At 49.5% G+C, this 20,919-nt stretch overlaps 1 protein-coding gene and 1 non-coding gene across 4 annotated transcripts; one reads left to right on the forward strand and one right to left on the reverse strand.

Annotated features, from left to right (window-relative positions):
* Positions 1-3,257: 3,257 nt before the first annotated feature.
* Positions 3,258-19,116, reverse strand: TCN2 (transcobalamin 2). Of its 3 annotated transcripts, none has more exons than XM_042909526.1 (11): positions 18,965-19,116; positions 17,550-17,702; positions 16,975-17,185; positions 12,845-13,037; positions 11,891-12,060; positions 10,699-10,860; positions 9,455-9,627; positions 9,131-9,317; positions 8,104-8,269; positions 6,233-6,348; positions 3,258-3,844 (listed from the first exon to the last, which is right to left on the reverse strand). In XM_042909526.1, exons 3-11 carry the CDS (start codon positions 17,036-17,038, stop codon positions 3,783-3,785), a joined length of 1,293 nt encoding a protein of 430 aa, XP_042765460.1. In that variant the 5' UTR covers positions 17,039-17,185; positions 17,550-17,702; positions 18,965-19,116; the 3' UTR covers positions 3,258-3,782. The 3 variants fall into 3 exon arrangements, with proteins under 3 accessions (XP_042765460.1, XP_042765461.1, XP_042765462.1); XM_042909527.1 differs by having other exon boundaries at positions 16,975-17,188; XM_042909528.1 differs by lacking the exons at positions 17,550-17,702; positions 18,965-19,116 and adding an exon at positions 17,352-17,456.
* Positions 5,413-5,485, forward strand: TRNAK-CUU. The gene has a single exon. It is a non-coding gene; the product is annotated as a tRNA-Lys (tRNA).
* Positions 19,117-20,919: the final 1,803 nt, after the last annotated feature.

Consider the following 20,919-nt stretch of genomic DNA (forward strand, 5'->3'; position numbering starts at 1 on the left):
ACTCTGCATTTTTACACTTGCCTCTGGTGATTCTGATGCCTGCTGGAGCCTGCAAATAGCTGCTTAATAGCCCAAATTGTAGAGTAAGGGATTTCTACATCAAGGACTAAAATAAGGGAGTATTTGGACAGGGTTTCTCTAGGAAGGGTTGTGGGAGAGAAACTGAGCCAGCCAAGGGGGCAACCTCCCTCCTTCCATATTTCCTGAAGAAGAGGAATCAGTGCCGCCTAAGAGTTATATTCTTTTTGAGATTCTGTCAGTTTTCCAGTGTTTCCTTTAATTAAAAAAATAATAATGATGATTTTAAAGATAGTAAATACCCTGACCTTCTCAGAGCTGAGCTCCCAGGGAGTGGTAAACAGTGTTTACAACTCCTCCAAGACCGCCACAAAGCAGCTCGCCTCCTACCTGCCCTGCCTGGTAAGGGATGGGCTATGAGTAATGAAGATTAGTCAAGATAAGGCCTGAGTGGGCCATGGCAGGATAGAGAGAGCTGCCCCTGTTGTGGTGGGAGGCGAGGCAGAAGCTGAGAGCACAGCCCAAAGCAGGGGTTGTGCAGCCTGAGTGCTGGTGAGGGCATTCAGATTAGTTTTGCCTGGGTCCAGAGCCCCAGTTTTTTAACCTGCCTTGACTTGTAGGCAGCAAGATTCTCTATAGAATATTTCCTTGTGCAAAAATGGGAGCAGGGGGCTCCTTCCATATCCCTGGGGTCCACCCAAAAGCCCAGAGCAGCCTCTCCTTGCCCACAGACTCCCAAATCCCTTAGATCCAAGTTCTGCCCATGGGAGGCCCAGGGTACTATGGGAAGCAGGTAATTCAGGGAGGGACTCTGGGTGGCACCAGGGGCAGGAGAACCCATTTCTAGCAACTGTGCTACAGAGGCTGTGGGAAAGACCTCTCCTCTGGTCACTGCATGTCCCTAGATAAATCACTGCTAGGACCTCAGTTTCCCCATCTGTGATATGATTATGATAGGAGAAGACAGGATTCAGTAGGCAGAGAGGAAAAGATTAGGGCCTGAGGTCCCTGTGTGGGGAAAAGCACCTATTTTGGAACAATGCCGGGAGTGTCCAGGTTCCTCTTAAGAGTGTAACAGGCCCCAGCTACTCCACCTCAGGTTTCCCTTCTGGAATTTGACAAAAGACCTAAGTATGGCCATTGACCATCCCTCACCACCCATCAGGAATGGACAACCCAGCACCTAGAACTATCAAGCCAAAAAAGGTAGAACTTGGAAAGGAACAAGGGGGAAAGGAAGGGGGAGGGCTGACCAGAACCTTATAAAACAGGGACCCTTGCCTTATAGTCCTCGGGCATTCACTTTTGAATGTCTCTTCTCTGTAAAGAGAGCTTTCCTATTCTTCTTCCTTTCTAATCTTATATTCTAATAAACTTTTGCCAGCTGTTCATTTTGTGTCCACCTCTTCATTCTTCAAAGCAGTGAGACAACGAATCCTGGGTATTGTGGTAAAAAAATCCTGCAACATGATGAGCTGATAAGCATGAACATGCTATGTAAACCCAGGCACCATCACATAGCTGTGAAAGAGGGGAAGTGGTTTGTCTGGAGGTCTACAGATCTAAGTTAAGGCTAAATACAAACCTGGTCCCCAATCCCCAGGGAGGGCCTCTGTTTATCTCTGTTTATCTCTGTTTATCTCTTACGGTGGGGCCCTGCACCAGACATGATTGTGCTCTCACACACACCCCTTCTCAGGGGACCAGTAGATTGTGCCAGACTAGACACCTAGCCCAGAATCCACAGGTGGGCTGGGCTGGGCAGACCCCTCTCCAGGCTATGGGACATGGGCTGAGAAAATGAGAGGGGGCTGGGAAATTGAACTGGAAAGTGACAAAGTCACTGCTGGGGCCACATTCAGAAGAAGCTGACTGAGGGGGAAGATACAGAGAGTAGGGAGCATTAGCAGAGCTGAAGGAACGTTGAGCCCCAACTTCTGTTTCTCTACCACCCTTGGCTGCCCCTGAGTTGGTGAGCTGGGTTTTTTCAGCAAATAGCCTTTGATTTGAGCAGGACTGAGTAGTCCCTGCTCCTCAGAGCCAAACACATCCTTGACTACAATAATCCCTTTGGAAGGGGTAGATCACACCTAGTACATATGCCCTTGAAAGCCTGTGCAGGGGGCTCTCCCTAGCCTGGCCTGAGACCTGCCACTGCAAGCTGGTGAGGAGGCAGCAGGGTGGTACAGTGGCAAGTGCCCGAGGGCTGGCATCAATGGCTCTGACACCTCCAGGCTATGTGACCTAAGGCAAGCCTCAGGCCTCTCTGAGTCTCCACCCTTCTTTGTCAGGATTGTAAAACCGAGGAGCACGGAGCAGGTTCTGAAGCCTCTGAGAAGTGCTCCTGATGGTGACTAAGGTGGGGCAAGGGAACAAGCGCTCTGGGGTTCTGGGCACATACATTTCACCTTCAAAGCAGGCTGCATATCTTCATTTGGCTTTCTGGTACTTTGACGTTTGTTTCAATATAAGAATTTTTAAATCGCCTACTTCCCCTTCCAATCCAGATGCTAAATATTTGAAACTGGAGCCCTAGGAAGAGGCATATATGTAATATGCAGGTTTGATAACTTTGTAGCGCTGTAAAACTTGACATGCTGTCTATCAGAAAGCCCCTCTGAGACAAGCCCCCTTCCTAACCTCGGTGAGGTGGGGCATGTGGGGTGCCTCCTTGGCCTGAACCCCACTTCCTGAGGTTCCCGAGGTCAGCTCGGGGTTCAGGGCCCTCCCACTAACAGGCAAGGTTCTGGGGCCTGGCTGCTGGGGCCTGGGGTGGTACCCTGACTGTGTGTTGGGCAAAGCAGAAGCGAGAGCCCAAGCTCTAGGGTCCTGGGCCTCAGGTTGCCTTTGGATTCTGCCATATAGTCATAACAACCATGGGAACCCCCAACTTTCAGTGTTTGAGTGGAAGAGCCAGGAAGCCACCCCAGGCCAGGTCTGTCTCCTAAGGCACGTCCCCTGCCTGACATTGTGGGTGAGTCGCATGTCCTCTTTGAGTACCAATTTCCTTAACTGTAAGGCAGAGATGGAAACAAAAATATCCACAACCTCAGAGTCATGCAAGAAAGTGTCTAGCAAGTACATGCTCCCTAAACAGCAATCACCTTTGCTACGGCCTGCATCACTCCCCCAGCACCCAGGAGAAGGCTCACCCACCTTCCTTTGCTCCCCTGCAGGTACCTCTTCTGTGTTCCAGCTCCCGGCACTCACTCGCCAACTTGAGGCATCAGGACGCTGGGGCAGGTGCACAAACACTTTAATCATTTCATAGGCAGGGTTTGAGCGTCTCTGCAGAGCCCCCACCAGCTACTATGCCACAGCAAGCACTGGGGCCACCGCCATGAAGGTGGAGTTGAGAGCTGGGATCAGGGCTGTAGCCCCTGGGCCATAGAGGTCTCCTTGCAGGGCTTCAATCCCAGAGGGGCAGTCCTCATAGCACCAGTAGCCGGTGACTTCTCCTCCTTGTGTTGAGGAGTCGGAGATGCTTTATACCCTACAGACCATGAATGGCCTTCAAAGGATGCCTGTGTGGCCAGACTGAGCCAGACTGGAGCAGACAGCCCTCCCAGGGAAAGCGCTTGGTTAACTGATCCAGGGTGGATGATAGCTTAGGACCTTCGCAAGGGTGGTAGCTGGAATGATCCAGGGGACCCTATCCAAGTGCACATGAGGTAGCAGCAGGGTTGGGCTGTTACAGCAATGTCTGGAGGGAAGGCGGAAGCCCAGGGAGTGGGCAAGGCTGCTGGGGTGAGTGAGGGCAGAAGCTACCAGGTAGCCAGCCTCAGCTCAATGGTTTCTCCATCCTTGGGGGTGTATTCAGCAATACCTGCAGAAACAGATTGAGCAGGGGGGTTAACAGGGAAGAGAATCCTATCCCCAACCTCTTCTTATGGACAAGCACCCTGAGGCCAGGGTCTATAAGATCCACTCAGGGCTTGGTGGTGGGAAAGTGGGAACTCTCCAGAGCCAGTCTGGAAACTGAAATTAGCTGTAACCTCGGGTCCCTAAGGCCCACAGGCTTATTTTAAGGTGGGGGAGCCCCCCGCCAGGGGAGTATACAGGACAGCATTCTGGATAACTAACACAGGGTGAAAGGAGCCAGAGACCCCTTGACAACACCTGGTGGGCAGGGTCACTGTCTTCATAGTCCCCTGTGGGGCCAATGGGAAGAGGGACTTGCTCAGTGTGGTCTGAAGGAAGAACCAAGACCATGAGTGAAGTCTCCTTCAGGGCCAGCCTCTGATCACTAGAGACAAACCAGGCTCCAGCATGATACCTGGGTTCAAGCCCCAGCTCTTCACTCATCAGCGGTATGACTTTGAGCAAGTTATTTAACCTCTGTGAGTGCTAGTTTTCCCATCTCTGAAATGGGGACAATAATGGTATCAACAACCAGGTATTCCTTTTTCCCCATGAGAGGGGGTTCAAACTGGACTGGAGGGCTAGGGGGTGAGAGATAGAGGACACATGGCCCACATCTGCCTCATGATTGAGTTGTCCCAGGCTACCCTCCCTGCGCCACCCCCTTCCTTCCCCACAGCCCAGCCTCAGTAATTAGAGGCCATATCTGGGGTCTCCATATGCCACATCTTTGTTTTATTACTCAATCTTCTCAGAAGCCAGGCAGAGAAAGAGAATGCTTTTTCTTGGACTCCTTCAGAAAGTCCCACATTCTGGAAAGCACTTAGCTCAATTCCTGGCACATGACAGGTGCCCAACAGAAGCTCCAGGTAGCAAGAGCAGGGACAGATGACCCTTAAGAGTCTACCTGGTGACTGGGGGCTGATGCACAAGGATGCTCATGACAGCTTGAGGTGTAAGAGTTAAAACTGGAGACACCCCAAATATCTAGCAGAAATCAAGAAGCTGCAGCCTATCCATCTCACTCCATGCCCCGCCGCAGCACCCAGTGCCAGGGCAGGCCCTGACTGGCCTAAACCAGGTGTGTGGCAATCCTTGCTCTCCAGCCAATGGTGAGTGCAGAACCTGAACCAGCTCCTAGCAACAGGGATGGGTCCAGGAATGTACCTGTGTCCCAATTCCACCTTTGTCTGCTGGGGGCAAACAAAGTTCTAAAAGGGAGCAGCTCTGGGAAGACATAAGAAGGGTGTGGAAGCCAACAGAGAAAGGAGTATGGAGTCACAGGGGAGCAGGGCTGGAGACCAGGTTACACCAGCCCTGAAGTCCTCACTCCAAGACACTCTGGACTTGGGTCACAACAACCCAATGGATGGCATACAGTGGAAGCTAGTTTGCATCATGTTTCCTGTTACTTGCAGCTCAAAGCATCCTCGTGAGTGATATATTCTACGTGGCTATTACAAAAGAAGGGGGAAATATACATACAGCAACACAGAAAGATGTCTACAATACATTAAGAATGAAAAAAGGGGCGCCTGGGTGGCTCAGTTGGTAGAGCATGTGACTCTTGATCTCAGGGTCATGAGTTCAAGTCCCACACTGGGCACAGAGCTTACTTTAAAATAAACAAACAAACAAATAAATAAAATGTTTAAAAAAAAGAACAAAAATTAAAAAAAATAAGTTGCAAAACAATATACAGGGCTCTGCCATGCAGTATGCTAGCACTAGCCACATGCAGCTATTCAGTGTTTGAAATCAGTACAGAAAAAGCATGCAAAATGTCACTAATAATTTTACATTGATTATAACTTGGAATGATAATATTTTGGACATATTTGGTTAAATAAGATACATTATTAATATTAGTGTCACCAACTAGAAAATTTAGAATTACACATGTGCCTTGCATTTTACTTCTGTTGGACAGTATTGCTACAGAGCATGGCTCCATTTTTATGAAAAAATAAACTTATGTATTTAAAAAATTAGGTATAAAAAAATACACCAACAGTTAAAAACAAGAAATAAAAAGCAAAAACAAAAATAAACAAAGAAAAGAAAAAAGAAAGGAAAAGAAAATATATCAATAATTAAAAGAAGTTATTTCCGGGTAGCAAATTATAGGTGATTTTAGCTTTCTTCTTTTTTGCCTGATTTCCTAGAGTTGCCACAGTAACTTACATAAAAATTCTTAAGCATTCAGTTAAATAACGTACAAGCAACCTTGAGCATCAGTGATTATCTGAGGCTGAGGCCCAGAAAGATTCAGAGGAAAGCTGAGGTGTGCTGGCCTCACTGCAACAAGGCTGGATGGGGGAGATGTCCAGAGGTAGCTGGCCACCAGACCTACCCTGTAGCAGTGGGGTGTCAGGGGCTCGGAGGAGCTGCCAGAACTCACGTTCCCCAGCTTCTTTTCCCATCACAGAGGTCAGGAAGGGGCCTGACAAGGTGTTCTGCGTTCCATACCTACCAAAGGGACAAAGAGAGGGAGAAGGGACTTTTGCTTCCACTGACCCAACAGCAGGAGCAGAACTGCCCCCACCAAGAAAGTCCTGGCCTCTCCCTTAGGGCCAGAGTCCTTCCCAGGCCATAGCCCTCACCTCCATGCCTCCTCTGCAGCCCCCTGACACTGCCCACCCAGGGGACTTCACCCCCTCTGCATTGACCAGGACCATGGCCTACAGGAAGGGACGCCTATTATATTAACAACTCAGCAGCTGCCCCCTCTCTGGGAGCTGATGTTGCAGGGGTGACGGTCAGAAGATGCCAGCCCCATATATAAGATGCCAATGCCCAATGAGAGAGGGTGAAGCCAGCATGCAGATAAAAGCAGGAACATGCGAGATGGAGACACCTGGTGGTGGCATTGGGTCTCTGGTTCTGGAAATTTTATGACTCAGTGGCACTCCCCTCTTCTTGTGGCAAGATTGCTCAGTCTTCTCTCTGATTCTACACACCCCATGCTCCCCGTTACCAGAGAGAGTTGGAGTTAGATTTCTGACCTTTGCAACCAAGAGACTCCTTATTCACACCACCCCCACCCTGAGCTCCTGGTCTCCAACTCTGTGTTTCTCCAAACCATGTGGATGCTGCTGCCAAAGGGATCCTCTTAAATCCATAGGCCATGTTCTTCCTCTCCCCAAAAGGCTTATCAACATTTCTGTCTTAGAGAGGGAGGGTTTTTACAGTTTTAAGAAACAGAAAACCACTCATGGTGACTTAGTCAAAGGGAAAGTGTTATTTGAGGGGGTGTCATGGAGCAGTCCCCATTGCCCTGTCATTCCCTAACTCTATGGGTCCGTGTGGCTGCTTGGAGCACGTCTCTCTGTTTCTCTCTCCTCTCTTTCTTTCAGGAATCTCTCTGCAGTCCAGCTTTCCCTGCCATGCATTCATGTGCCGTCAGACATGGCCTTCCTGCCTGGCCTCTGCACCCAGTTCAGACACCTACTTCCACTAACAGAATTGCTTCTCTGATTAATATCCCTGATGTCTTCTCAGAGGCTTTGGAATTCTGAATTAAAACGTTAAGTTCTTTTTTTTTTTTTTTTTTTTTCATTTTGATGACATTTTACAGACAGGAAGGCCAGCAGGTTCTGGGTAATCTCAATGCCTGCTGGACTGTGGCCTGCCAAAGGTGCTCGGTGCGTGTGGCCGTCTGGGACTGTGTTGGCTCCCAGCAGTATTGCTGTATGAGCTGCAGGCTACCAGGAAGAGAACTGAGGTGGGCTTAGTAGGTAAGTCATCACAGGGAGTAGACCAAGCCCATCTGACAATAAAAATTCTTATTCTTATGAAAGCTAACATGTATTGAGCTTACTAAGTGTGGGACCCTGCATATATAATAAGCATGTTCCATGTCTTCTTTGTGCACTAATTCCTGGACTATTTGCATGGGCCCCGTGAGGAGCAGGGCACAGCTGGTGTCTTCAATGGCTCATTGCAAATAACGGGTTCTGGGCCGGTAGCTGGGGAGTGGAGGAGCTGGGATTCCAGTGTGGGTGCTCTGCCTCCAGAGCATGTTTTCATAGCTATGGAACAACGCTGCCCCATGGCTGTCTGTTTCCACTGCAGCGTGAGCTATCAGGGGTGGAGAAGGTGGAAGCAGAGCCTGGGCCGGCACCTCTCTTGAGGGAACATTCTCTTCCATCCTCGTCCCATCCAAGTTCTGTTTCAGGGATGTGGGGTCAGGAGGGGGTGAGGGCTGGGAGGTGGGGGTCTCACATGAATCCTCTGAGCTTCTGGGCCTTCTTAAGGACATCTTCCAAGGAGGACCCAGCAGGGACAGAGATGGAGTTTATGTATGGTGGCGAGACACTGGGGACGTTCAGCACGACACTGATGACCTCTTGGGTCGATGAAGGGGTCTCCACAACTGGTTTCAACATGACTGTGTCAGGGAGAGAGGAAGGGGCAGTTGGTGTGAGGGCAAGGAGCCAGGTGTTGGTCTTCCTTTCTTCCCTCGAAGACACTGTGGCTCGTCAGAACCCCTTCCTGCCCCTTGGTCCCATCTCAGCCAGCACCACCAGCTGCCATCCCAGCCTCCCCTGTCCCTTAGCCCCCCAGTCCCCCAGCTGCCCAAAGTTGGGCCCCTCACTGGTTTTTCTGCCTCCAGTATCCCCCTTCCCACATAGCACCCCACATAGCACCCCAGAGGGCTCTTTCTAGAACATGCATTTATTCATATGACCTCCTGTTACCTCCGAAGGTCTTCCCTCTTCATTCTCCTGCCTGTAAGCCCAGCTGATTCTCCCAGACCCTACTCTCTAGTAAGACTTTCCCCAAAATTTCAGTCTTTTCCACCTCGGTGCCTTTGTTCTTGCTGCCTCCTCTCTCCTCTGCCCTTGCTACTTTCTTCCTCTACTAGCAGATCCCACTCTCCAACTCAAGTCCTTCTCCCACATGAAGCCCTGATTCAAGCTGCTAATTGGAACTCATTACGATGTATCAGAGCTACCCAAAATGTGTCTCTCCCATTCATTCATTCAAACATTTCTATACCGGGCATCATGCAAGGGGCTGCAGATTCATGGCCCACCCAGAGCTCTCTATTTGGTATCTCTCTCCTCATACTGTGGCTTTCTAGAAGCTGTGACTGCATCTTAGCTGACAGTATGTCCCACGTGCACCCCCAAACCCCCGTTGACTCAGCAAATCAGGACTAAGCAACTTCCCTTCCCTGACACATGCAGACTTCAGGAAGGGCCCTGCAGACTGAAAAGAACAGGGCTCCCCTGAAAGGCCTAGCTACCTCTTGGTGCCTCACAGTCTGGGGAGATGAGATCCACATAGCTCTTGCCATTCAGGACAGGCAGCAGCTGGGAAATCATGAGAGCATTCTGGAAGGCCCCATCCTGCACACTGGCCAACAGAGCAGCCCTTGCCTTAAGGCACGCTGTGCCCAGCTCCACCCCAGGCATGGAGGACTTCATCAGTAACTGGTGACAGAACGGGGAAGAGAAGGAGGAGGTGAGGTGGGTCAGCTGGCATGGAGGGGGCAGGTCTTCCAGCCTCTGACCAGGCCACCTCCCACCAAACACCAGGGTGGGCTATGGCCCCAAGCTCTCCTTCCTACCTGTAGTGCCAGAGGGGTGCTGTAGACATTTCCAAAGTAGCCCTCAGGGGTCTGGGCCTTTAGGATCTTCTCTCGTATGTTCTCAATGGCCCGGGTGATCTGGTGTTTCCGATTGGGGTTGAGGTTGGAGTGCTCTAGACAGGTGAAGGCCAAGCCTGCCATGGCCACTGTGTCTGCAAGGGACAGAGCCAATTGGGGTCAGACCAGGCAGGGCCCTGGAGCAATAGGTGACCACCCAAGGCCTCGAAGAAGGGCCATAATCAAATCAGCAGTTTAGAAAGTTTTCACCAGCTAAAGGGAACAACTCAGTCCAGTGTGCCTAGAGTTTGCTCAGTTTGGCCACTGTAAGTCCAGAGTCCTGGAAGCCCCTTAGTTCCAGGCAAATGGGGATGATAAGTCACCCTACCCCTGTCTATTATTTAAGGGTTAGAGGTTAGGGAGAGAACCTGGAGGAGAGAGATCCAAGAGGACTTTATCTTACACCACTCATTCCCAAACCTGCCTGCCCTTTGAAATCACCAGGGAAGTCTGGAACTCACTGATAGCTGGGTCTACCTCCAGCTAGATTTAATCGGTCCAGGGAGCTGCCTGGGCCCCAAGGTGATTACTGTGTCCACAGTGGTTTTTCTACAAGCCTCGGGCAGGGAAAGCTTCCTACTGCCTTCTTTCTGGGGCACCTCCTTGCCCTCCCAACCTACTCCATCCTACCCCCACCCTATGCGAGGCACACACACTCACTCACAGAATGCCAGAACTGAAAGAGACCCTGAATCACAGTGGCAAGAAAGGGCACTGGAAGCCCAAGGTCACATAGTGAGGTAGCAGTTCCAAAATCCACGTCTCAGGCTTCCAAGCTCATATAATGACAAGATCATAACTATGTATCCAGAACCTCTCTGTGCCAAGCACCAATCTAAGTCCTTTATTTATAAGGCATCTTCTATCAAGATACTGCTGGGAGGTTATTTTACAGGACAGGCTGAACCATAAAGGCCAGCTGGCTTGCCCAGGGTGTCCTACAATCAGTGTGTGTGACAGAGCAGGGGTCAGGATCTCAGTTCAGCTCCAACACTGGCTCACAACCACTGTACCACACTCAAGAGTCCTCACCATTTCACTCCTAAGGGACTCATGAGGAGGGGCCCCAAGGAAAGGTGATCTTGGGCCAAGGGGTAGAGGCCCTCAGTTGGGGCTGGGGACTGGAGGAGTGCCAGCCTGGCTTTAGCAGGGTCTAGCCCACTCACCCACAGAGAGGTGGCCCTGGTGGAGATGCTGTTCATGTTCCACGGCATACAGGAGCTTTCCCACCACACTGTCATGGAGACGCTTCTGGTGAACACACAGGGCCAGGATGCCCAGGCCATACTGATAGTAGCTGGTGTGGGGCTGGCCCTTGTTATTGTGTCCTGGGAGGGAGAAAACCATGGGGCAGGGGCTTCATACCAGGCCTGAGGGGTTGCCTCTCTGCCCACTCCCAGCAACCAGCCCAGCCGGCACACAGGACCCCCTTGCCTATGCTTCCTGACACCCTCCTTTGGGTCGCGAGATCCTTCATTCCTTCATTCCCTCAATCCGTTCTTGCTGAAGATCCACTACGTGTCAGGTGCTGTGCTCAGAGTGATGACCAAGCCGGTGGTGACCGGCCAGGCACAGCACAGCCAGGGTCTCCAACAGTAACACAACCTGTACTCATGACAGCATGATTAGTACTGAAATGTGGACCGAAGTCTCTGGGGCCATATGGTAGAGGTCTTTGACTAGCTGGGGAGTCAGAGCAGGATTCTCTAAGACAGTGATGCTGGGATGGTGGGTGGGGGGGAGCTAAGGTGGAGCAGGAGTAAGCTAGAAGGGGAGGGAAATCTTCTAGATAGAGAAAACATATATGAAGACCTTGATCTGCAAGCTGAGAGATCAGTGTGGCCAGAGCCAGAGGGGCAGGTGAGTGGGTGAGCCAGAGAATGGGAGAGTAGGTCTTAGAGAGGAGAAGAAGGGCAGACAGACTGGGCTTGAGGTGCTGTGGACACAGCAGTGGGCAGCCTGTGCAGGGTTTGAGCAGGGCTAATAACATCAGATTTATATTTAAAATGCTTGCTCTGGCTGTCATGTGCCGGGCCGAATCAGGAGGCAAGACAGTTGGCAGAGAGAGGCTGAGGAGTAAGTAGTACAGGGGCTGTGCCAGGGGTCGACAGTCAGGTCAGTCATGGTGGCTGAGCAGTAGAACTTGTCAACAGAGTATATGTAGAGTGCAGGAAAGGCTTGATCAAGGATGGCAACTGCAGCAGGCCCAAGCCTCTAGGTGGATAGTGACACAGGCAGAATGGGGGGTAGGAAGGAAGCCTGAGGAGAAAACCCAAAGTTCTGACTTAGATGCTTCCCCACAGAATACTATCTGATGAGCCCCACCCCCCAACACTCGGCAGACCACGTCCCCCTCACCAATGGCCTTTTTCTCATCCTCCAGGAACCGCTTCAGCTGCGAGACCAGCCTGTCCCCCTTGCGGCCCTCAACAAGCTCACAGTTAGCCCTGAGAGCTAGCAGGTAGAGGGCCAGCTGGCCCATGGAGGGCTTGTCCTGGTAGTCACTGTTGTCATCGTTGAAGGTAAGCCTAGGAAAAAGCCAGTTAACAACACTTCTGTAAGAAAGTGCCACCCTGGTGAGCCTGGCTTGGGGCACCCCCCTCAACATCATAAAGTGAAAAAAAAACCTAACAGTAAGAAACTTTCCTAGAACTGCCCAAAGCAGATGTAATCAGCTGTGCAAGTTGTAAGGTGCATGCCACACATATTTCATAAAGATGAAAAATTAGACTCAAGGACAAACCCTGAGGGTTCTCACATTCAAATGACCTGTGATTACCCCACCATTTTGATCACACTTTGCCTACACAGTCTTCCCTTTCTTCCCTCTCCCTGCCCTGCATCCACTCTTTGAGAGGGAGTCCAAGCAGGACAGGCTTCATGGTGTTCCTGATCCTTCACCTCTCATTCAAACTCCCACAGTGAGCCTCAGAACAGGTCTTCCTTAATGCCCCTGGAAAGGGAGCACAGAGTTAGATGCTGCTAGATGCTGCTTCTGGGCTTAGTATGGAAGATTGCAGTCATGGATTAGTGATGTCTGCCTCAGCATGGGAAGGAAGCACAGACGGATGCTGCTTCTGGGCTCAGTATGGGGTGGGGGGCAGAGGGGGAACTGTGGTCATGGATTAGTGATGTCTGCCTCCAATCTGGTCAAGCCAACCCCATTCTACAGATGGAGGAAGTGCCAAAGGAGACAAACTTGCCCAAAATCTCCCAACAAATCAATGGCAGCCCAAACGAGAACATAGTTCTCCTGTCTTTTAGGATGTGGAGCAAGGTGTGGGGAAAGGAGAAGAAAGTGAACAGCAATACCCCAGGAGGCTGTGCTGGTAACTGAGTTTGAGGATGTGCAGATAGAAGGCCTCCCTGGCCCCAGCCTGCAAGCTGGAGAGGCGCAGACCCACGTAGATACTGGGGTTCAGGTGCTCCAGAGAGAGCCAGTCCATCCAGGGCAAGAGGCGCTGGCCCAGCCTCTCCACCAGCTTGCTATCCACCTGTGGTATTTCTTAGGAAAGAGAACAGACCAAGTGAGGTCACAAGGCCAGGCCACCAGCAAGGAACTGCTTTTACCTTACCAGGGCCTTCTCCGGGGTATAAACAGCTCTACTCCCTCTCCATCCAGTACACACCCTACTTGTATGGGGAAATATGGCTGTAATAAAAGGCAGTATGTAAATAGGGGAAAGTAGATTTCCCAGAAGAGCAGTTGGAGTGGGCCAGGGAGAGGTGGCGGGCTGAGGGCAGAGGAAGCTGGTACCGGGCAACCAGTCTGCCATCAGGAGTAACAGAGAATGGAGGCCAAGCCGTGTGATATGCCCCAGCCACTGTGCCCGACCTCACTTGGTCCTCATGCCAGCCCTGTGGCATAAGTACTGTCATCATTGCTTTGCACAAAAGAGGAAACAGCCATCCAGAATTAGGTTGTGTCTTCCAGAAGGTTGCACGGCCAAGGATAAACCTGCCTACAAAACCCCTGTTCTCTGGTGCTTGGCTAAATTCATGTTCTATCCATTTACACAAACTGCAACCCACATGCAGAACATGTTACATACCCAGTTTTAAAACTCTGCTGGCTGCCTATGGCTAACTGGGGCTGCCTGGTGAGCTTCCTCTGTATAGATCTCAAAATAATGCTTTTCCTATCACATCTGTTTAGGTGAAGGGGACCTGAGATTGAGGGGTGAATCCTTGGAAAGCCATCATCGTTTACAACCATTTCTCTGTGTGCTTTGGGATTTGCCTGAAACTGTGTAACCAAAATGCTGACATACCAGGGGAAGCCTCAGGGATATTTTCTAGCTCCAGCTGACTGCTGCCTTCCACCCTTAGGGAAGGAAACTTGAGCTCAGTAGGTGGCCCTGGAGGCACTTTGGACTTTTCCCCATTTACTGCCTCCCAGTTGCTGTAGGGCTCCAGCTACTTCCACTGGGCCACATCTCAGGATGCTGGGCAGGCCACCCCTCCCAGGAGATTCAGCAATGAAACTGTCAACCAGAGCTCTTCACCTGCCTCTTGGGCCTTCTGATACGAGGACAGGGTTCCTCTCATACAGGCCCACCTTTCTTGGTTTGGGTCCCACCATTTTTTTTTTTAAAGTAATCTCTACCCTCAACGTGGGGCTCGAACTCACGACCCTAAGATCAAGAGTCCCATGTTCTACAGACTGAGCTAGCCAGGTGCCTAATGGGTCCCACCATCTTATGCCTCTTTTCCCAAAAGTCACAGGTATTTGTTGCTACCTGTGGAGGTGGTGGGGGTAAGGGGTAAGGGTGACTTTTCTTTCTCTTTCTCTTTCTCAGTGCCTTTCTGTATCTGCTTCCATTTCTGTAGGTATTTCCCTCATTCTCTCTGGACCTGTCTTAGTCTCTACCTCTTTCAGCCTATCTCTCTGGTCATCTGTCTCTCTGTAACTCTCTTTCCCTCTCTCTTTTCTTCAAACTGGTAGGGGAGCCTCACCCCCACTCCAGGCTTTGACCTCCAGCAGATGAGTCAGCCCTGGGGTTACAAGTGATAAAAAGAGGAGCCAGAGCTATAAAGAGAGGCTGATAACCACAATTCAGCCTCCTTAAAAGGAAGGAGCCAGGCAGATTCACCTCAGTAATAAAAGTGGCACTGGGCAAGCTCCCTCCCATGGTGCCTCCTGCTCACAGGGCCACCCAGCATTGCCAGCTGACTGGCTTTGACATTCAGAAGCATAGAAGCCTACCCTGGGCAAGCATTAGTGCAGCATCCTTGTCAATTTCACAACTGCACAGAGCTTTAAGCTGGTAAAGCAGATGTTGTGGGATCCTTCACACCACACCAAGGAGGAAGGCCAGGAAGCATTCTTAGACCATTTTGCAGGTGAGGGAATGAGGGTTGGGCAGGTAAGTGGCTCAGCAGTAGTGGGCTGTACCCCCAAATCCTGCCCAGGGCTTCTGTCTAGACTATGGGCCCACTATTGAATGGTTCATGCCCAGTGAGGATGAGGACTGGGTCCCAGGTCTCCCCTGGGGACTATCTAGACAGGAACCAAGATCCAATAGTGAGGGGTCTGGTTGCACTTATGGAACACAGGTTGGAGGCTCCTGGTGCTCAGGGAAGACCCTGGCCTGGAATTCTGAGAACTGAGTCCAGCAAAGCCCCGACAGGTCACCAGGCTCCTCCAACCCTTGACAGACTCATCTGTCACTTGGACATGACTGAACCTGCCTCTCGATTTCTCCAAAGATCACAAGAGACACTGGGAGTGAAAGCATATTGCACAGTGTAAGGCCATGGGCAGAATATAAGGAGGGAGGAGGGGTGGGTAGCCCCAGAACACAGAGGCTTCCCTGCCTGCCTTCTGCTTTCTGCCCATCACCAGTGCACAAATAGCCCCAGGCCTGTGTGCTCAGACTCCCAAGGGTTCCCAGAGAGACTCCTGGGGACACGGGCACACAGAGCTGAAGCAGCCAGGCTCCTATGCTAGTATGCAAATGCCTTGCCATGACCTGCCACCTGTGCCTCTCTCGGGCTTGTCTCCTGTAACAGTGACTGCATACTAGCTTCCCTCTGCCTGGGATGCCCGTTCTACCCCCCAAACACACTCCTTTTCTTGCCAGCTCCTTTTCTTCCTCTGGGCCTCAATCCCCCTGTCACCCCTGGTCCTCGGAAATCCTTTCCTGAACACTCTTCCTGAATCAGTGGCCCCCAGCTCTCCACCTCCATGCCTGGCTCACTTCCTTTGGTGCTTACCACGGCCCCCAAATACAGCACTGATTTGTCTCTTGACTTCTTTTGTCTGTCCCCTTTACTAGAACAGATGGACTAGGAAGACAAGGACAGGACCTGTCTTGCTCCTTGTTCTTTCCCTAAAGTCTAACACTGCACTGACACAGAGAAGTCTTAGTCAATGCATGTTGAATGAATAAATAAACCCATGAGTGAATGAATGGGAGCATTTTTGCATGGTGGGCTATCAGACATACACAGTTGACCCTTCAACAACACGTGTTTGAACTGCATGGGTCCACTTATATGTGAATTTTTCTTAATACAGTATAGTACTTTAAATGTATTTTCTGCAGTGCCTGGGTAGCTCAGTCACTTAAGTGCCTGACTCTTGGTTTTAGCTCAAGTCATGACTTCACAGTCTGTGGGTTCGAGCCCCAATCTGGCTCTGCACTATCAGTGCAGGGATTCTCTCTCTCCCTCTCTCTCTGCCCCTCCCCTGCTCACACTCTTTCTCTGTCTCAAAATAAATAAACTTAAAAAAAATGTACTTTCTTTACCTTGTGATTTTCTTTTTTGTTTTTAATATTTTTTTAATGTTTATTTATTTTTGAGACAATGCAAGAGACAGAGTGCAAACAGCGGAGGGGCAGACAGAGGGAGACACAAAATCGGAAGTGGGATCCAGGCTCTGAGCTGTCAGCCCAAGGCCAACGCAGGGCTCCAACTCATGAACTGTGAGATCGTGACCTGAGCCAAAGTCGGACGCTTAACTGACTGAGCCACCCAGGTGCCCCTATGCCCCTACCTTGTGATTTTCTTAATAATATTTTTTTCTAGCCTACTTTATCATAAGAATTCAGTATATAATACATATAACATACAAAACATGTGTTAATTGACTGTTTACCTTATCAGTAAGGCTTCTTTCCAGTCAACAGTAGGCTATTGGTAGTTAAGTTTTAGGGGAGTCAAAAGTTATACATGGATTTTTGGCTGCATGGAGGGTTGTCAGCCCTAACCCACGTTTTTCGAGGGTCAACTATAACTAATCTCATTATAGTGTGTCAAACACTGAGGTCCAGCTAAGTCCCAACTGTTAATGAAGCCCAAAGGGGCAGATATAGTGCACCCTCCCACACACCCCAGCCTACTTCCCCAGGTATTATATAATCAGGGGCTCGGACATTATAGTCCTCCCTCCTAAGGACCCAGGAGAAAAGAGGCGCAGGGTAGATCTTGTTACTCACCGCAGATATCAGCGAGAGCCCCCAGGCCCCCAAGCAGGAAGAGGAGGACCCCAAGGTGCCCCATGGCAGGAGCAGGTGGGTGAGCAGCAGGCGGGAAGCTGGACAGACTCCTAGGGCTGGTCTTGCAGAGGCTTTCCTAACCACAGCTGGTCACGGCTCTAGAAGAGGCAGCTTCCTGTCACTGATTAATCCCTCCACACCAAGCAGCAAACTGCTAAGTCAACAGAGAGAAAGAGGAAAAGATCTGTAGCTGAGGGAAAAGGAAGGGCAAAGAACAGAGGAAGGAAGGGCAGACCAGTCTTCCTGGAGGTAGGGAACGGCACGGGGTGGGGGGGGTGGCGGGGGAGGGGGGGGCAAGTAGGAATGGTATGAGACACCTTGAGGCCAGCCACATTCTGTCTTGCTGCCTAAAGAGCCCTGGGCAAGCACAGAAGGCCTGACATCTGATCTGCCCAAGTTTGTCCAACTGTGCCTGTGTGGTATCCCTTTCACTGTTCCAGCTGTGGACAGGAAGGACTGGGGTGCCTACCTGGTACCCCCCACCCCCAACAGAAGGAGACCCTGGAAGTGCTCACCCAGTTCTGGGACAGGGAGCAAACAGAAAGCTGTAGTGGTCACATGAGTGACTGCTGGTGTCAGCTGTTCTCTGTCTGCCCGCCCAGAGTTGGGGGTGGGAGGGGCTGGACCCAGGCCAGTTTTCTCAACCGGCCAGGAAAGCTGGAGGCCTCCTGAAGACAAAACGAAACAAGGAACAGGATTTAATCATTTGAGACACGAAGCCCTGGGTAGCAGGGCTACTTGTTAGGTCTAGGAAAGTAACCTTAAAAAAATCTGTAAGGAGAAGAGAGAACAAAGGATTCCTCATCTGCCTAACTACACAGGAGAATCAATGTCTAAAAGTTAACCCTGGTGGTACTGTGTGGCCTTGGCCGGGTCACTTAACCTCTCTGAGTTTGAAATAGTTTCTTCTGTGTGAGATGACAGGGTTGGATGAGATCATTCTAAGCTCCTTTCCAGCTCAACTTGTGAAAATGTTATGATCTTAAAACACCTATAATCATTTCCTCTAATGAGGAATGCAGTCATATTATGGCTAATTGCCAAGGTTTAGCCTTTCAAGATAATCTGGTTTTGTGCCTGACTTATCACAATTCAAGCTCTTGACATTGATAAATACAAGTATATGTATCTGTTTACAGAAATACTTTACAAATTAAAATTAGATTCTCTGGTGCAAGAAGACTGGGTGTGGCCCATAGGAGTGAGGTTCTCGGGAAGGAGGGAGGCCAGCTGGAGGCCCAACATCTGCAGATTCTCAGGTTTGGACCTCCAGGGGACCCTCAGCAATTTCTGTGCAATGGAGTTGTCCTGATCTGGGACAGGACCGTCCTGGCCCCCCAACCCTCTGCCTGTGGTGGGTGGTGGTGATTCTGATTCCTGCCACTTCCAGGAAGGCAGCCTGGAGGAGGTGACCATGATGGAGGAACTCCCCATCCCCCAGCCTCTGGTGAGAAACAGTTTCCTTTAGGAGGATCACCTCTGATTCCCACAGACTCAAAAGTACTGTGGTGACCAACCAGGGAGGAGGCACATATCCCATAGCTTATCAGAAACAGAATCACTGGGGGCAAAGCTGGGCTGTTTTAGGTAATACCATCTAGAAAAGTGAAAAAGAAAGATGACTAAAATGTTTGGATCAGGATTTCTACTTAGGGATATACACCAAGAAAGTAAAAGTTAGCTTGGAATGAACAAGTGAAAGTCTGCCCTGTCCATGCATCGGGACGGGTACCGATAAAGTCAGCTGCAATGTTAACAGGAAACATTTTTCCCAAGGTCATGTTACAGCTATAAAGTGTCCCAATAATCATGTTCTTTGAGTGACTATTACTTTTTTACTGAGATTTCTTTGTTTTCCCCCTAAAATCATAAATTTGCTATTTGAAATCATAATTATAAGAAAGAAACATGCCTGGAGGAGCTAACTCACTTTGACACAGAGAAGCAGCCTCAGGTCAGGAGTTTCTGGACACAACATTACACACTCATCCTTGTAATCTCCAAGGGAACAGGATTCTGGGTCCACTTTGCTGTCCAGGTCTGAAGTTGACCCCTCTCACGCAGCTCTGCAATGCATTGAGTCTATCAAAACACTGCTTGGTTTACGTTTCATCTAACCACAGCCTTTTGCCAAATACTTCAATAACCTCTCTGTTTGTGTGGTCAGACCCCCATAGTTTCTCTGCTCCACAGAGGAGCCTGCAGATTCAAAACAGTCCCAAGGATCTGTCTGAGAAGTTCTCTTGGGACCTGCCAGCAGGGATCCAGTGTGTTCTCTCCAAGGGTCCTGGTCAGAACAACCAGCCTTTGAGGATGGAGGGAGTTTCAGGTGAAAGAAGGAAAATAGCACTGCTAGGAATTTAGCCAAGGGATACAGGAGTACTGATGCATAGGGGCACTTGTACCCCAATGTTTATAGTAGTACTCTCAACAATAGCCAAATTATGGAAAGAGCCTAAATGTCCATCAACTGATGAATGGATAAAGAAATTGTGGTTTATATACACAATGGAGTACTACATGGCAATGAGAAAGAACAAAATATGGCCCTTTGTAGCAACGTGGATGGAACTGGAGAGTGTGATGCTAAGTGAAATAAGTCATACAGAGAAAGACAGATACCATATGTTTTCACTCTTATGCGGATCCTGAGAAACTTAACAGAAACCCATGGGGGAGGGGAAGGAAAAAAAAAAAAAAAAAGAGGTTAGAGTGGGAGAGAGCCAAAGCATAAGAGACTCTTAAAAACTGAGAACAAACTGAGGGTTGATGGGGGGTGGGAGGGAGGGGAGGGTGGGTGATGGGTATTGAGGAGGGCACCTTTTGGGATGAGCACTGGGTGTTGTATGGAAACCAATTTGACAATAAATTTCATATATTGAAAAAAAAAACTACAATAAAAAAAAAAAAGAAGGAAAGGCTGTCAGACAGGATTACTCAGATTGTCTGATGTTGCCCAGCATTGCATGGATTAAGATAGTCTAACAGTCTTGTGTCACGTGCAAGTCTGTTTTCTCTTACTAACCTGGAATCCAGACCTTTGGAGATGGGAAACTTGCTAAGTGGACATTTAACTCTTCCCCTGTAGCATTCTTTCCTGGATTTTGATAGTTAGCCATTAATAAGCACTAAAATGGAATGAGCTTGAACCATATGCCTACCACTGTGCTAAGCAGTTCACAAACATTCTCATCTGATCCTAATGAGAAACCTAGGAGTACAGTATTATACTCCCATTTTATAAGAAATGGGCTTGGACAACCATCTCAGCACATGGCAGAAGGAAATGGTAGGTCTTTAAGAATGTACTTCAGGGGCACCTGGGTGGCTCAGTCAGTTAAGTGTTCAACTTCGGCTCAGGTCAAGATCTCGCCATTCATGGGTTTGAGCCCCAAGTCAGTCTCTGTGCTGACAGCTCAAAGCCTGGAACCTGTTTTCAGATTCTGTGTCTCCCTCTCTCTCTGCCCGTCTCCAGCTCGCTCACTCTCTCTCTACCTCAAAAAATAAAAAAAATAATAAAAAAATAAAAGAATGTACTTCAAACCTAGGCTTCAAAGAATTCCAAAAGTCAAAGAGATAAGACAATGTGAACAGTAAACTGAACAAAATATGTATGGGATTGGAGCTCTGGGCTGGCTCAATTGGTGGAGCATGCAACTCTTGATCTCAGGGTCATGAGTTCAAACCGAAGCCTACTTAAAAAAAATGTATAGGATCTATACGTAGAAAACTCTAAAATATTGATAAAATAAATCAAGGAAGATCTAAATAAATGGAGAAATATCCTGTGTCCATGGACTGGAAGATTCAATATTGTTAAGATGTCATGGTGACACTGATGTCAATGTGATCTAGAAATTCGAATGACCCCATTCAAAATCCCAG

Source organism: Panthera leo, chromosome D3, assembly GCF_018350215.1.
Source record: "Panthera leo isolate Ple1 chromosome D3, P.leo_Ple1_pat1.1, whole genome shotgun sequence".
NCBI classification, from domain to species: Eukaryota; Metazoa; Chordata; class Mammalia; order Carnivora; family Felidae; genus Panthera; species Panthera leo.

Bases quoted from the DNA above. Each gene is read 5' to 3' on its own strand.
- TCN2 (XM_042909526.1), bottom strand. From the start codon at position 17,038: ATGGGGCACCTTGGGGTCCTCCTCTTCCTGCTTGGGGGCCTGGGGGCT. The intron at 9,318-9,454 runs GTAGGAAGGAGA...TTCTGTCACCAG, and splicing joins GCACCCCTCTGGCACTACAG to TTACTGATGAAGTCCTCCAT. The intron at 8,270-9,130 runs GTAGCTAGGCCT...TCCCTGACACAG, and splicing joins AGACTGTGAGGCACCAAGAG to TCATGTTGAAACCAGTTGTG.